Genomic DNA, 17,897 nt, shown 5'->3' with positions numbered 1-17,897 from the left:
GTAATGTAAAAATAAAAAATTGAAACACTTGTAGCTCGGGAATTGCAAATTCACATGTAACTATACTATACTTTATGATCTCTTAAAAGAAAAAAATAAACAAAATATCAACAGAATGATTGAAATGGAACAAGGATTAAAATATGTTAAAATGAGGGAAATTCATCTATGGGTTTCAGGTATTATGGAGATTTAAAAAAAATCAGTGCAAAAAAAAAAATAAAATAAATAAATGAATAAAAAACGTTAGATGACGTCATAATATTTTACCTTTGACCTCTAAATATGTTCGTGACCTTTACTCTACATTAAGCATGAAGATTCCTTATATGTCCAAATATTCGTTCTTTGCTATAAAGCAATCAAAAGTTACACTTTATTTAATAACAGACGGTTAAATCATATGTAGATGACATAAACACATTCTAAAATGTAGGCTCGAGAATATTCTTTTTTATATATATTCAGAATATGGTAAATACATGACATAGTTTATATTTTTCCTTCCAAAGATAATTGATAATTGACATTAAAGTGATATTAATTTTTTTTTCTGGAGTGCTTTAGAAGAAATGAGTTAAAACTGATTTTTCGTGTGTTTTGTACTACCTTAAGATGTGTATTCTTGTGATAAGACCTTTCCTTGTGTACGAATATTTTTAACCTTGAAGTTTGACCCAATTTTTTTTAAAAAAAAACTTAAACCTTGGCTATAATTTTGAATAGTTGGAGCTAGGATTTTCATATTACATATGTGTATTACCTTCCAATGGGTACAATGTACCAGCAATTTTTTACCCTTTGACCTTGACATTAGAGTTTGACCCACTTTTGAAAAACTTTAACCTTGGTCATAACTCAACGGTTTGTAGTAGGGCTTTCACATTTCACACGTGTATTTCTTGTGTCAAGGCCTTCCAATGGTACCAATAATTATGACCTTTGACTTTGACCTACTTTTGAAAAGCTTTAACCTTGATCATTTGTTTTGAATGGTTAGAGCTAGGGCTTTCAAATTACGCACGTGTATTTGTTGTGACAAGACCTTCCAAAGTGTACCATTAATTTTAACCCTTTGACCTTGGGTTTGCCCTACATTTTAAAAACTTTAATCTTGATCATATAGCTATTGAACTGATGTTGCTAGGGCTTTCAATTTCACAGGTGTATTCCTTGTGAAAAAACCTTCCTTTGGTTACCAACATTTTTTATCTTTTGAATTAGACCTTGAAGTTTGACTTGGCATTTGAGAAACTTTACGCTTTGCCATAAGTTGCCATACGGGGGCCTCAGTGTTTCACCAACACATCTTGTTATTTCTTGTATTTTATTTTAAAGGAAATTTAAAAATGTCTCAAGAACAAAACTTAAATAATAGAAATATTTTGAAAATATCCTCATGAAGTGTAAATCGAAATTTATCTTAATTATTGCCCTTGGGACCAAGGGAAGGTAAGGGTTCTCATGTTTTACAAAAAGCAAGTCAGAATAAAACATACAATGTGTCTAAGAAAAATGTTTCTTTATTACACTGAGTTAATCGCTAAGGCTCATAGGCTTTTTTAAATTCATTGCATGACTCATAATAGTGTTACACTGAGGAATAAATGGAATTCCCATGCTTGTTGGACTTTGTTTTTGTTGAAGAAATATGACTTCTTTTGTATCCATTATCTGCACATTATATCTGATAGACAAATGACGAATAATTCTGTTTCATTAATTTCCTTAGATATGCTTATACACTTAATTAAACAATCATTTCTTCAATGTTTAGGAAACTCATTCAGTATGTTCAGGGTACTTTTGAGAAATGTGCTAAAACTACTTTGATAGATATGATTTTTTCGCTATTCCAAGACTCACGGGTTTGAATTGATCCATATATATATATATATATATATATATATATATATATATATATATATATATATATATATATATATATATATATATATATATATATATATATACCTTACACCAAATGACATCAACTGCTTTTTATTATAGATTTGATCAAGAGTGCACAATCATGTACGTGAAAAGTATCCTTTTTATACCCGCTTGAAAAACGGAGGTATAAAGTGATAGGGGTGTCTGTCCGTACGCGTCCTTCAATCTGTATGTCCGTAACACTTGACGGCACACATCTCTTATTTGCAACTCCTCCTATACCACTGAATTAAATTTAATGATACTTTCACAGAATCCTTATTACATATTGTGCACCCCGTAATTTTCGTTTCGATCTTACATATATTTGGGGTTACCCATAGCAAAACATGGACACTGCCATTCTTTCCATAATATTGGGGGGGGGGGGGCGGTACTCATCACTCATCCGCATCTCCTCCTATGCCACTGAGACTTTCACAGAATCTTTTTATGCCCCTGTAATCGAAGATTCGGGGGCATATAGTTTTTGTCCTGACCGTCCGTCTGTCTGTCAGTTTGTACGCAAAAACTTTAACCTTGCCCATAACTTTTGATTGGTTGGAGCTATGGCTTTCATATTTCACATGTGTATTCCTTTTGACAAGACCTTTCTTTGGGTACCATCATATTTGACCTTTTAACCTTATCTTGGAGTTTGGCCCATGCAGTTTTGCAAAATTTTACCCAACTTTAACCTTGGCCCTAACTTTTGAACAGTTGGTGCTAGGGATTTCATACTTTGCATACACAATCCTTGTGACAAGACCTTACTTCGGATACCAACAACTTTCACCCTTTGACCTTGGAGTTTGATCTCCTTTTGTAAAACTTTAACCTTGGCCATAACTTTTGAACGGTTGGTTCTAGGGCTTTCATATTTCATATGTGTATTTCTTGTGAGAAGGCCTTTCCTTGAGCACCATTAAATTTGACCTTGATGTTTGACTTACTTTTGAAAAACTTTAACCTTTTCCATATCTTTTGAATGGTTGCTGCCAGGGCTTTCATAATTCACAGGTACATGTATATTCCTCGAGACAAAACCTTACTTTGTGTACCAACATATTTAATTTGCATTTGAAAAAATTAACCTTTGCTATTTAGTTGCCATAGATGGGCATCAGTGTTTCACAAACAAATCTTGTTTTATATTGTGCCATTGTGCATCTCCTATTTTTCGTTCCGAGCGAACAGATATTTTGGGTTTTCCATAAGAAAAAATGGACTTGGCTATTATACTCATATTTGAGCGGGGGGTATCATTGGGTGAACTCAGTTCTGAGAGTACCTCTATTTTATATCTTGATTTATCTTTTTCATTTTGATTTCCTAAATGATTCAGATTAAGATTTTCATGTTTTGACATAGCAGATAATCTGTTTTAAAATTTGTTTTCAATCATAGGTATTAGTATAATTAAATCTTTCATATTCTTTCATGAAACTACATGAATCACAGGATAATATTCCATTGTATATAAAAATTCTTATGTACTTTTTCATCCTTGAAAGACAAATGAACATTTACAGTTTTTCAATGGCTCATGTAGCCACTGTGGCCCTGGGCAAGTTTTTTTTTTTTTTAAACTGAACTAAAATTTGAAAATGTATCCTTTCTTTCTTGAAATATTTTTAAGCTGTTAACAACTGTAAGTAAAATTGTAGAGACAATATATTATATATTCAATTTTGACGAACTTATAACTTCAGTAACCTCCGTTGCTGGGAACAGATTTAATCTTAAATTAACTTACTGCAGACTCTATCTGCAAGAACTTAATTTACTATGAGAAAGTAACATTGACGAAATGCATAATTATCGGTTAAATTGATAGATCTTTAGAAACATTCGGGACCTTTGTTTGGCAATGGATTATTGATTATCTAGGTTCAACGGGTATAGAAAGACCCGAAAGAGATTACTTGGGAATTTATAACTTTTTAAATCTGAAACAATTAATGTGAACAAGTCGATCAATGTATGTACACAGGTACAGTCATTAAAGATTTATTTAAATCGTTACATGATTAATTCCCTGAAAAAAAGTATGGTTGAAAATACCGTCTGCTTTTACAGGAAATCGATGATCACGTGACGACAACAAACTGGCATGGTACAACTGTCAGCGTGGTCGGCCTATTGTTGTGTATGGACAAGGAAGAAATATGACGAATGTTAATTATCATAATGCGAGGATTAAAGGTAAGACAATATCTGAACATCAAAGAGATACATAATTATATTGAGAAAAAAAAATTGTTACTTTACAGTTCAGACGGCAAATCCTTTGATCATGATAATTATACAGGTGAAACGTATGTGTATCTGTTTGTTTATTAGGTGGCTTGCAGTAGAATTATAAATAGGGATGATCATGTTTGCTAGATATAGATGATTATTCCAAGTTATTACAAATTATATTGAGACATAAAGAGGTGCAATGCAGTATTGAAAATCGATTCTGAATATTAACAAGTATATGGAGTACCCATGTTGTTTAATAAAAAGAATTTCCCTGTAATTCAATAAATTGTGTATATGAATTGATTTCTATTTATGTTTAATCTTTCAATTATATACATTTACAAGCGTGTGTGTATATTTGCACCTTCAAAAAACAAGTTTTAAAAATTGTGTTTACACGAAAAGAAAAAAAAAATTGAAAGGGCGCATTTAACGAGATAAGCTTGACTCTGAACTCAGGCGTGAAGAATGCCAATAAAATGGATTTTAAAATATTGGGGACGATTCAGAAATTCGTATGCAGAATACCCTATACTAAAGGCACTTGTGATCTAGATGGAATTTGAAGTGTTTAAAGAGACAGAATTGAGGTTAAAGACGTCGGCGACCCGATAAGACACAAGATGAGTCAATTAATGTTCCCATAATCTGTCAATAAAAACAGTTTATCATAGAGTCTCCAAGTTTTCTCAGTCATGTTACATATTACCTATGGCAAACATCGAGGTGTTCTGTCAATAAGTCCAGAAGATAAGGTCACAATATGTGTTTGACATGCTCTGCACTGTTTAATGTGATGTCGTGACACCCTTACAACAATGATTATCACATTTATTTGATTGTAGAATGACCATAATAGATGTATCGTTGAACAAGGATGTAAAAATACCTTTTGAGGAAAACCTCGGAACGCAATGAATCATGTAAGTTGCCTTAAATCTTTTCTGTTAAAAAATGGCTTGGATTTATTTACGCCTTCGTGCATTTTAGTGACGTTCCCTAGCTATTATTGATTAAAAACTTAAGGAAAAACGGTTTCTTGCATAACTGAACCGTTATTGTGTGCATTTTTTGTTAAATTTAGGTAACACATTCTTGCAAGATTATTAAATTTGTGAACTCGCCGTTACGATGTAGTTTCATTCTTCATAATGAAAGTTTGTTTGTTTTGTTTTGTTTGTTTGTTTTTGTTTTTGTTTGTTTGTTTATTGTTTTTTTTTTTTTTTTTTTTTTTTTTTGATTAAGTGTATTTTCTCATACGAGGTTTTTTCGTTGAAAATGAAAAGCAATGGCTATGAAAAATGTGCACGAAATCAAAAAGAAAAACACTATTCCCTGAATAGAAAACATAGATAAAAAAAATATAATTAAAAAAAAAATAAAAACTATGAATCAGAGGAATTTGGTACCACACACATTGAATACCAGGTAAACCCAGGAAGTTTTACATTGTAGTTAATTTTAAATACCCACACATCGAAATTTGAAACTTGTTTACGAAACAAATTGATTTTTGTATTTATGAATTGTTTGAGAATTTTATACTTCTTTGATAGATAAATTTAAATTATCAATCATAATTTATATTTGAATTATGATTCATAATTGAAAATGGATTAAAAGCATTATTTTATCTACTTTAATTTGCACAGAGGTAAACTGCACTTAGCAGGTGCTAAGAAATCTTCCTTATTTCAACGTAACAAAATGCTTAACTGCCCCCAGACACGCAAATAATTAGACAAACAGTTCTAGTCTCCAGTGGTAACCATGGTGAAGAAGAGATTTTCAAAGAAAAGCATATACCATTATTGAGTACAGTCATGACACAGGGCTTATTGCTGCATGTCCATTCTACTTTACAAAACCTGCCTTTCTCTGTTGAATGTTACATGTAACATCATGCAGATTCAGATAATTTATAAGCTTTCCAATGTGCAGGGAAACTTGATTAAATAGATACTTATAGGTATTCCAGATCCGATAAAGGTACCATATACATACTTACTTCCTGTGTTACTTCCCTTATGAACATATTCAAAAATATTACATATTCTTTTCTCATCCACTGAAAATATAATTTGGTATATGCGTACATAACTGTGCTTGAAATTATAAAACAAAACAAAAACAAAGCTAATCGAAGGGCTTGTGGGTGCACCGCTGGAAAACTGTTATAGCGTCATTTTCATCTATGTTTTAACAATTCCCTATCAGAAAACGAGAGCAAATGATCAGAGCTTCAACCTATCTACCACAACAATACCGTCCTATAGTGAGTTTGAACCTGGTCCCAAACAGTCTAGCTCTCCTTTGACACCGGAGTCTCCAAAACAGTTCCTTAACCATGTTGACCGTGGGGTATACGTCATAAAAGACCTTTCCAAGGATCCTGTGGTAAGACACCAAAAAATGGAAGTTTCTAAAATTTGAAATCTTTAAAAGAAATTTAAATAATTTGACATTTTCCTTGGTATTTACTTAGTCTAGTTGAATGATTTTTTTTGTATATAGCCTTTAGTCGAAAGACTACCTTATCCAACACCAACTCGTCCTCGAGATATTTCTTATTCGGCACCAGACGACAGTCGCCTTACGGCCCCTGTACAGGAACAGGGTCAGCCAGAATCTCCTCATGTGTTTCTGAGCCCTGTAGATAAAGGGGTCTTCATTATTAATTCAACCTTAGATTCTTCTCAGGTAAGAATCAAAATAGTGATACGAAATAGAAGTAATACGTTGTTAGTAATAATTCTCTTGAATCGCTCTCCTTTAAAATTGAATTGCTTTCTTTATGAAATGAATATTAATTAAATAATGAATTTCAAGAATTATAAACTGAACAGATTTAAATCAAAATTCGGTCTAGAGGCAAATTTCCTACATTGCATACTAGCTATTTTCTTGCTTTCTTTTTACCAACTGTACAAATAAAGAAAAGGTACAAGAATTAAATGACACCGTGGTAAGCTTGACATTGTAAAATACAGGAGGATTTACTGTGCAATTAAGCAAATTTTACATTGCAATTTCAAGCGTGCGCTTAGCAAAATTTAACGTGATTCAAGCTATAAACCTGAGGTGAAATATTTTTTTTACAGACGTCTATTCCACAAAATAATGTCAATAATATCAAAGATGATAGCAGCAAAAAGAATTCAAAACGAGACAACAGAACCTCTAATGAAGACGTCAACAACGAAAATGAGGCTTCTCCCGAGGAAAGAAAACCTCCGGACAGACGCCAGATTTTCGGTGTTGACGAGAACGAAGAGCGTGGTAACTGGACCGGGAGGCTGGACTTCCTGTTGTCCATGTTGGGGTACTGTGTGGGTTTGGGGAACATCTGGAGATTTCCATACCTCTGTTATAGAAACGGAGGAGGGGCTTTTTTGTTACCTTTTATTATCATGATGTTTTTAGTTGGTATTCCACTCTTTTATCTGGAGGCAGCTTTAGGACAGTTCTGTAGTCGCGGGCCAACAACCTGCTGGGAGTTTGCTCCCTTATTCAAAGGTACAGATACAGAATGAATTTAACATGTACAGTGTATTTTAAAATTGCTTTAAGTGAAACAATTTCTCATTTCCTGTTTACATCTTACCTCTAGTGTATGACATTTCTCATTTGTTTGGTTATTTTATAATCAAATCTGTTAATAACCTACAAAAAGGATAGCAAAACATGTATGATATGAAAGCAAAACTTTGGATACCAAAGTGAAACACATCGAATATGATATCAGGATAAGATAAAACACAAGTCTAAATAATGAAAACGATGTTAAATCAACATGTACAGAAAGGAAACAAAGTGCAATTAGCCTTTCATTCAGATTTTTTTTCTTGGTGTTATCAAAATTATGCACTTGTAATGAAACGTTATACGAAGTTACTAGTTTTATTTAAATGAAAAACAATACACGATCATTACATTTTGTGTTGCAGGTCTAGGTATAGCTATGCTTATCATGTCTGGACTAACCAGTATTTATTACAACGTATTAATTACGTGGGCGGTGCTCTATCTCTTCTCTTCCTTCACCAGTGATCTCCCTTGGAGCACCTGTGATAACAAATGGAACACAAAAGGTTAAAATATTTTAATTTTTTTTTTCAATTCGATCCTCATGAAGTTGAAGTTTTAATTTGGGTGTCTTTGCTCTAAAGATGCTATTTTTTCTTAAGAAAAGGATATTTATGACGTGATATTGACGGTAAATAAAAATATTTATTTTTGATATTTTTATATAATGATTTACATATATATTTTTAACAAGGTATATTCTGTGGTTTCAGATTGTAGTTTGAAATTACCAACAGTTATTTGCTTACGAAATGAACAAAAATTTCCAAACGGGACATGTTATTCTCAGAACGTCTTCAAAGGAATCTGGAATGAAACTATTTTCAGAAATGTAACCGGAAGAAGACGCATATCTCCCACAGAGGAATACTGGAAGTAAGGTTGTTTTCTAAGAATAAGTTTTAAATATCATATAGAAATAGAACCTGTGAAGTTTTAGTGTAGCTTTGTTAAACAAAGTGTTTTTTTAAACAAACACACTTTTAACACATTGTTCAATAGGCTTAAAGAAACTTTCTCTCGTTTTGGTGTTCGAATCTTCGTAAGGTGTAAAATTATTTACATATATTTACCCTGAAAGAAGTCTCAATATTAACTTTCATCATGTATTCTACCAACGGTTGTTCATCAGCTTTTTAAAACAGAAGTTGTAATAGTAATAAATATTAGAATACATGTACAGTACATTGTATATGTACAAATAATCATTATGATACTTAAAATTGAATTAAAATTGGAGCTGGAGGTAGTGTTGCTCTGTTCATATTGGTGAGAGATTATCAACCTATAAAGAAAACGCTTCATATGAATTAGTGTCTTTCAGCAACAAGTTCTTGAGTATCAGCAGTGGTATAGACAATATAGGGGAACCTAAATACGAGCTAGCCCTTGGTTTGTTGTTTGCCTGGATATTATGCTTTCTGTGTCTTCTGAAGGGAATCAAAACTACAGGAAAGGTGTGTAATATTCCACTGAAAACTAGGACTCCTTCTGTTTCTTATACATCATTGTAAAGTAGGCTACATGTATTTGAATTTCTTGGCTTTAAAATTTGGAACTTACATGGTGTTCATTGAATAACTAATAAGATACAGGTATATGGTATATCTAAAATAATTAATTTTTGTTGACATGTCTTAGCTAGAAATAAATTTTATTATTTGTGTCACAAATTAGGATAATTGATAATTAAATGTTTTATTCATTCCAGGTTGTATATGTAACAGCAATCTTCCCGTATATAGTGCTATTTATATTATTTTTCCGTGGAATTACCCTGGATGGGGCTGGGAATGGGATCTATTTTTATATTGTGCCAAATTTTGAACGCCTGCTAGATGCAAAGGTAAATGAGTCTTCTTAAAACTTAACACACACGATAAATATGTATTTAAAAAATGTTTTTAATGTGAGGAATTGATTCAGAACATGTACTTTTATCTGATGAGCTATATTGCATAAAGTCAATCGATTTATTGACTATTGAAATCCATCCCATAGGTGTGGCGAGATGCAGCTGTTCAGATATTTTACTCTATGGGGCCTGGGTGGGGAGGCTTGATTGCTTTGGCTAGCTACAATCGATTCCACAACAATGTGTTCAGGTAAGCATCTGTACTTCTCATTCGATGAAGACTTTCAGTAATTTGATTACCAATTAGAGCGCACTTCATCTCTAACGGGGATTACTAGGGATGTCAATTTTGTCAATAATTCATATTCGAATATTCAGTGAAAGTATTCGAATATATTCGAATATTCGATAAAATAAATAAAATGTAGTTTATTTGAAATGTACATCATCATACTCTCATGGCAGGTTTTTGCGTCGGTATTTGAAAGTAAAATTGTGTGTAGACTTTAATTTGTAGGTCTATAATAAGGTATTATACATTTGTTATTTTTCAATGTTTATAACAAATAATTGATTTAAGTGTATACAATCAAAATATAATTTTAACAAATGATATCTATACAAGCTCAAACTGATGAACCAGTCGTCTAATTAGGGACAAGATTGTCGTATAATAAAATCTTTGATACAATGTTATGAAAATATGAACAAACACTTCCATAGACAATTTTCCTATGTCATTAACTTCCCGATAATGATTTTAAAATTCAAGAATATATTCAACCGACCCGAGATAATCAAGTAATTGATTCATTATTCTGAAATTGAGCCATTTACAACATTACAGGATGATTTTATCAAAGATGTGATTCAATGATCAATAAAATTTATTTCATAAGTACATTCTTCACGCGTCTCTTAGACATTCAAGAAGGGTTCCATTTCGTTGTCCTCGATTCTAGTTCCGATCATATTAAACTATTGAAAATAGTTTTTGCATTATACATTAATAATTCTTGTTTATTTCTTTTACACCTTACTCAAAATGAAATAATTTAGAAGTTCTATAAGATAAGAAAGTAGTGAAAAAAAATCAGGGGATCTCTAGTAAATAAAACAGGGATAATTCCAGCACAGTTTTAATTGGAATTTATTATCTTTTTTGTGAAATCTGAAAAACACCAAATATTCGAATCTTAAATTCATATTCGAATATTAACTCATCGAATGAATATTCGAATGTTCGAATATTCGTTGACATCCCTAGCCCGGATTACACACAGGCCTATTTTCAATCTGAAGTTGAATTAAATATTTTTGTAAAAGCAGGAATTCTTTTTAGGTGAAGAGGACAGTAAAAATGGAAAGGGGAGGAGTGGGAAATAATTATACATTTGACCGAATTTTAAGTTGGTTTTTTTTTTTGTAATTGTTTGACATTGGGGAAGGGATAGAATACCCATTGTGTCCATTATATATCTTCTTGCCTTTGATATAGCCTAAAATCATTTTGAATAAATCCTATTAAAATGGAATGAAAAAATTACATCTTTTTACTAATGTGTATATTGTGACTTACTGAGTAGCCTAGTATGAGTTGACAGTTACGAGTACCGATCTCTATTACCATGCAGTGAGATGTCAAGTGTCAAAAATGCATTCGTTTTGAAAGATGGCTAGTATTGTATATACACTATTGCAATCAATTTTGCCCATTGAATAAAACGTTCTATAATTTCAACAATAACTTTGATCTGTTGATTTTCCTTAAAACATTACTTCATATGAGAATAATTTTTCTACGTGTATACGAGGGGTGATCAAAAACAATGGCAGATGTGCATTAAAATAGGAGAGGACTACTTCAAAAAATAATGAACACTAAAACCCCATTTTATTTCTTTTAAGGAAGTAATTCAATTAGTTCTCGAACTTTTTGATCACCCCTCGTATGTATACAACGACACAAGATGGTATATAATTCCATCTGATATGAATATTTCAATGAATTTGGAGTATCTAAAACGCAACATATTAAAATAATTTCTGCATATTTTATATACATCGATATTCAATGACCAGGTATGAATATTTTCATAAATTAACCAGAGTTGTCATTTTCATTTATTTTATAACAGGGATTCTATCATAGTATCAATAGGAGATTGCGTCACGAGTATTTTTGGCGGTTTTGTCATCTTTGCTTTCCTAGGATACATGGCGTATGATATGAATGTGGATGTAGAGGACGTGGTTACTAATGGTATGAAATATATCCTTGCCATTTTTGTAAATTAAATATATTATGTGAAATATTGTAAAGAGTAAACAATTATAATTCATATACTTGAATACTTGTAAAACTGTTGAGAATAACCAACATGTACTGCTTCGTATGCACTACATACATGTAGTCATTGTTTTAAATCAAGGCTGCAGTAGCTTTAACACAACATATAAAAATTTCTGGGTTTTATCCCCTCCAAATTTTTGGCAGTCTCTTAAATAAATGAGAATTCTTTTAAATCATTTATTTTCATGAGGTCAAATTTTCGTGGTTTGAGGAAAAAAAATCTTAAGTCTCTTCACCAAGAAAACAACGAAAATTGACCCCTCCGTGAAAATTTGTGATTTCACAGTATATTAAGAATTTGGTTTCCACTTAAAACGGATAAAATACACACAACTTGTTACATACTAATATTTCCCTTACAGGTGCAGGTCTGGCGTTCGTGGTATACCCCGCGGCTGTAACTAGTCTTCCTCTCCCCACTCTCTGGTCCATTCTCTTCTTTCTCATGCTTATCACTCTAGGAATTGACAGTCAGGTCAGTTGTCTCACTGATCATTACATTAAGGTAAACCTTTTCCACTTCTCCTGGCTCATCATTTACAAATCCCAGTCAGGTAAATTGTCTTCATATAGTGAAGTTCATCTTCTCCATGCTTTTAACATAAAGGAAAGAGAGTCAAGAAAAATTTCTCCATGCTCAAATCAAATATTATACACAGTAAAGTAAATCTTCTTGATGGCCTTCACACTAGGGATTAATAATCAAGAAAAACGTCTTCTAATTCATCACACTAGGGATGTACTAATCAGGTAAAACTTCTTCATGCACACCACATGACAGATTGACAATCAAGAAAATTTTATTTATACTGATCACACTACGGATTGACAGTCAAACCTCTTAATTGATGGTCACATTACGGATTGACAGTCAAGTATATCTTCATCATAGTCTTCACATTGGGGATTGACAGTCAATCTTCATAGTCATCACACTGGGGAATTGGCAGTCAATATTCTTCATAGTCATCACACTAAGGATTGACGGTCAAGTAAATCGTCATGTATATTCATCACACTAGCGATTGGCAGTCAGTCTTCCACATACTCTTCACACTGGGGATTGACTATCAGGTAAATCTCCATGCTCAATACACTAGGGCATTGACAGTCAGGTAAATCCTCTCCATGCTTTTCACACTAAGAAAAGACAATCATGTAAATCTTCTCCATGCGCACCAGTTAACGATTGACAGAAAATATTCTCTTTATGTCTTAAGGATAGACAGATAAATATACGCAAAGGATACACAATAATTTTATTAATCTTGATTTAAAAAGGGATAAAAAAAAATTTGTGTATTAGTGTATATTTTCTAACTAAATAGACAGGAAATTTCAACATCCCCAAACTCGGGACAGACAGGTAGTTTTTCCCAATGTTCAGCACGAACTGCCCAGATTAAAATTGTCTCCATCCTTTGCACTATATGGATAAACGTATATTTAGACATTCCTTAAAATAATGCAATAAATATTACTATACTAATATTTTTATTTTACAGTTTGCGATGTTGGAGAGTGTTCTAACCGGAATTATTGACTACTTTCCATTCTTACGTCCAAAGAAAACCTTAGTTATCCTCAGTATCTCCTTTGTCTTCTTTCTCCTGGGACTGCCAATGACTACTCCGGTAATTCATATATTTAGATATTTTATCTTATTCAGAATGTGCATTACATGTCATTCCTTGGCTTAATTTAATAAATTTGCACTATGTTACTACATAACGTAGTTACCTTGAATACTGTAGGGATTCAAGGTTCGGCAGTCATTATGAATTTGCTCACTGACAAATCGCCCCGCCAAAGGAATATATATATATATATATATATATATATATATATATATATATATATATATATATATATATATATATATATGAATCAAGCTAAAAGCAGTGATTTTATGCCTTGTCTTTCAGAAAGACCCTAGGTTTTAGGCGAAAGGTTTACATACCAATGATTTTTTTATTCAGGGGTTAATTGTTATGTTTTACAGATATTCAATCTTAAACATTTGAATGAAATACATAGAGGATATTCAATGTTTTTAGATGAATATGGAATTTATTTCACGAGTGGGACAGGATTTATTTTTTATATTTTTCACGAGTGCGAAGCAGGGTGAAAATATAAAAAAAAAAATCCTGTCTCACGAGTGAAATAAATTCCATATTCATCTACAAAACATTGAATTTTCTGTTTATTACATTTTCTTTGATTTTCCCTTTGACTCTGTCTTTTCGTAATACGGTGTCATAGGCTGTGGTGTCATAATTGAACGGTTGAGACGTCATAGCTATTAGCTAAGCGATTGCGAAATTGAAAAACGTTGTAAACATGGATTTTTTAACAGCATATTGGAAGAAACATTGGAAGTTTTAGTCTCTGTCAGGGTGGTTCATTTACTCTATCTTATAACAGGCCAGGGAGTTTTTTTTTAACATTTCGTGATGGGAATGAAAATCGAGAGTTTTGCCGCACTTCTGATATTCTCACACTGTGAGAATACCATTTTGATATCCTTTCACACTGTGTCAGAATATCACTTTTATTCAATATTTCACTGTTGAAAATGTAATAAAATGTATTGTTTAATTATAATTTTGAAAAGATTACAGGCATGCATAGATTCATTACTTTTTTTATTCAGGGAGGAATGTATGTCCTACAATTGATGGACCATTATGTAGCCTCCTGGTCCCTCCTCATCGTGGGTCTTGTAGAAATCTTAGTCATCAGTTACGTATACGGTACGCAACCTGAAATTAAAGTTTATTCAACACTCTTTGAATGTTAATATTCAGATATATGAATAAAATATGAAAACTACACTATAATTGATCTGTTTTAATAGTATTTGTAGGAAAAAAGAAGATATTTTACAAGTGAGTTTTCGTCTTTTTTATTTTAAGGAATCAATCGTTACTTGAAGGATATTGAGATCATGATTGGGAGACCACCTTTCTTGTGCTGGAAAATTTGTTGGATGTTTGTTAGTCCGATTATTATATGTGTAAGTTTTTCATACGGGTATCGGTATATGCAGATTGCCAATTTCAGAAAAAAAAATCCAATAAGTGCATTTTTTAAACACGGATTACCAATGGGACAATTTTTGTTGTTGATAGATCACATGACATTCAAATTCCTATTTGTTCCCAGTTTTACTTACCTTCTGACATTTAGAAGCTTTATATCTTTACCATGAAAATTAAGAAGGATTTTGGGACATTTGTTATTATATGGTCAAATATTCCAAAGCTACATATTAAAACCCTGGATTTGTTTAAGCTCCTTTGATATCCTTCGATATTGTTGCCAGAATCAAAAGATATTAAAGCAGCAAGCGAAAAACAAAGATAAATTTGTTTTGGTTGCCATTCAAATCTTCCTACATGCTGTTCATTTTAGTACCGTGATTAGTGTGTGTAAAATGTATTTTCAGGTTATATTGCTGTTTGCATGGATAGACTATTCTCCAGTCCAATACGGTACCTATTCGTATCCAGATTGGTCCGAGGCTCTGGGTTGGCTGATGTCTTTTTTCTCAGTGATATTCATTCCAATTGTAATGTTATACAAAATCAACAAAGAAGACGAGGCAAAGGGGGTGTGGGAGGTAATACATCCACAGTGCTTTTGTCCTCAAATATTACAATCTGTTGTATACTAGAAATAATACTCAAATGATACTGCATTATTGCTAAACTTATGTAATAGAACGCAAAGTTGGCGCAAACTGTACTCACAAATCGGCACATGTAGCACAGTCAGATTTTGAACAAAACATATCAAGATGCCACGTTGATTCTAACGTGTCTTCCACACCTTTTCTCTTAATTTTAGGTTGGAAATTAAAAAATAAAAACAATCATCTAGAATTTAGCCTATATTATACACTATACTGATCTAGTTTATATTCTCTTCATGTAGAAAATCAAATTGCTGTGTACACCAACTCGTGTGTGGGGTCCCGCCTTGGTACGCCACAGACAACTTGTGGAATACGTAGAGGGATTTGTAGCAGATCCCGAGGGTGAAAGAGCGGGACACCAATATATAAACTATGGCTACGATACATCTATGGTATGAATAGAAAAATATCAGTTTATATTTATCCTGGTACCCAGGATGAAATGTTTTTACCATTTACCATTACGGGTGCCTTTTCTTTATAAACTGCTCAATTTTACATCAATTAATAATATTGACGAAAATTGAAATGACAAGGACCATTCTATTTGTAGGCAAGCCATTCTACTCCCGATGTATCCCGATATTCCTGGGCTTCCGGTCACACACAAACTTCCCATGTTTCCTACGAGTCCGCAGTTTAAACAATTGCTGTAACAATGTTTATTGCCCTCAACTCAATACATAGTCCCAGAATATATCGAAAATTGTGCAATACGATATGTTAAGTATGTTATCAAATACCTGATTATTCTCATCTTCAAAATAATCATCATTTAATTGTCATATATATGTACATTTATTAGTAGTTTTATTGATATACATGTACTCATTTTGTAGGTCTTTTTTCAATATAGGTCACCATGTTGACCAAATTTTGTTTAACTGTCCCGATGTATAATTCTTACTTAATATTTAATTTGTGAGTATTTGTCTTTTGACATATACTCTGTACATTTTATACAATAAAATGTCTGAAAAACTTTTTAAAAACTGCTTTGATTTAGTTGACATTCACGATATCATTTTCAAGTTCAGCATCAATCCCAGGGCCTCAGCGTCTGTGGCTAAATAGGAACGCGGATTCGTGTTCACAGAGCAGGAAGCACAAATTTGTCATCAGTAAATTACGTGTTATATAGTTTCTTGTGAATTAATGATTATAATCATAATAATTCACAAGAAACTATTACACGTAATTCACATATATTGTAGAATGTTGAATTCTAATCACAAAACAGTTCGACGAGGATTTTTTTTTTTAAACTGTATGTCATCCAGATTCTTGAAAACACAAAAAAGTATATAATTATATATACATGTACTAGTATATACAGATAAATCAAAGAAAAATGATATATATACAGTACTGTGTTGTCTTTATTTGTGACGAATAGTCATCCACTTTTACCAGCGTCTGACTTGCACCACGCGTCTTTGAAGGTAAAAAAGATCAAACCTTTAAGATTTAGACCTCCATGGTGGTCTCTTAAATGTGGTTGGTAACAATTAATTTACATTACCAAAGCCGCTATGAACAGTGCCTGTCAATCCACATTATTATACATTCTATAATTGTTAGATTAAATAAGGCAAGCCTCAACATAAGATCATCCATCTTACTTACCAGTACCTAATCTTCTTTCTTCTTCCCCGCAGCAATTGTTTATTCTTGGTCACGTGATGCAAAGCTGTCAGATTTCCAGAGCTGCACTTGGTCTCTAGATTCCCATGGGCCGAACTTATATTTTCTGAATACATAGTTATAAATCGTAATAAGCCTTATCTGGGAGATCATATAATATACAATACAGCATCAATATTGATGGCGGTCAGGTGTCGTACTTGGAATTCCAAAGGTAGCTGATTTCAGTTACCGAAATACACAATACTTATACAAGATACATTGTCTAAATAAAAAAAAAAAAGCAAATGTCGAACGTATTTTAATGAATTACTTCTATTCATTGCAAAATCATGTTCTCCGAGATGCAAATATTCCAAAAATTGTTTTGAAGCACGACTGTAATTCCAGCTTTTATTCGAGTGCGTGAAATTAATGCACGGATTGCAACGCTTGTATGCTGCAACCTCAAATCTGTCTGTGTGCATGTGTGTGTGAGTGTTTTGGAAGATATCCAGAGGGCAAAGGTTTGGTTTAGTTTAAGACGTACATATTATACTACTAAAGCATATATACAATGAAGATGTTTAGCTCTTCTTTTG

General features: G+C 32.4%; 1 protein-coding gene across 1 annotated transcript; it reads left to right on the top strand.

Moving 5' to 3' along the window:
• The first annotated feature begins 4,069 nt into the window (after nt 1-4,069).
• On the top strand, nt 4,070-16,558 carry LOC133195905 (sodium- and chloride-dependent glycine transporter 1-like). Its single transcript, XM_061331882.1, has 18 exons — nt 4,070-4,137; nt 5,025-5,102; nt 6,397-6,576; nt 6,694-6,879; nt 7,281-7,695; nt 8,127-8,270; nt 8,478-8,640; nt 9,089-9,221; nt 9,476-9,610; nt 9,766-9,869; nt 11,758-11,882; nt 12,335-12,447; nt 13,478-13,606; nt 14,629-14,728; nt 14,891-14,991; nt 15,424-15,597; nt 15,912-16,064; nt 16,226-16,558. Exons 2-18 carry the CDS (start codon nt 5,094-5,096, stop codon nt 16,313-16,315), a joined length of 2,454 nt encoding a protein of 817 aa, XP_061187866.1. The 5' UTR covers nt 4,070-4,137; nt 5,025-5,093; the 3' UTR covers nt 16,316-16,558.
• The last annotated feature ends 1,339 nt before the right edge of the window (nt 16,559-17,897 follow it).

Source organism: Saccostrea echinata, unplaced genomic scaffold (assembly GCF_033153115.1).
Source record: "Saccostrea echinata isolate AGI-Se365-2 ecotype Australia unplaced genomic scaffold, CSIRO_AGI_Sech_v1 ptg000029l, whole genome shotgun sequence".
Taxonomy (NCBI): domain Eukaryota; kingdom Metazoa; phylum Mollusca; class Bivalvia; order Ostreida; family Ostreidae; genus Saccostrea; species Saccostrea echinata.
This window is presented reverse-complemented; position numbering and strand designations above follow the sequence as displayed.

Coding starts and splice junctions, on each gene's coding strand:
- LOC133195905 (XM_061331882.1), top strand. Junction 8,271..8,477: donor TAACAAATGGAACACAAAAG/GTTAAAATATTT, acceptor CTGTGGTTTCAG/ATTGTAGTTTGAAATTACCA. Junction 14,992..15,423: donor TTAGTCCGATTATTATATGT/GTAAGTTTTTCA, acceptor ATGTATTTTCAG/GTTATATTGCTGTTTGCATG.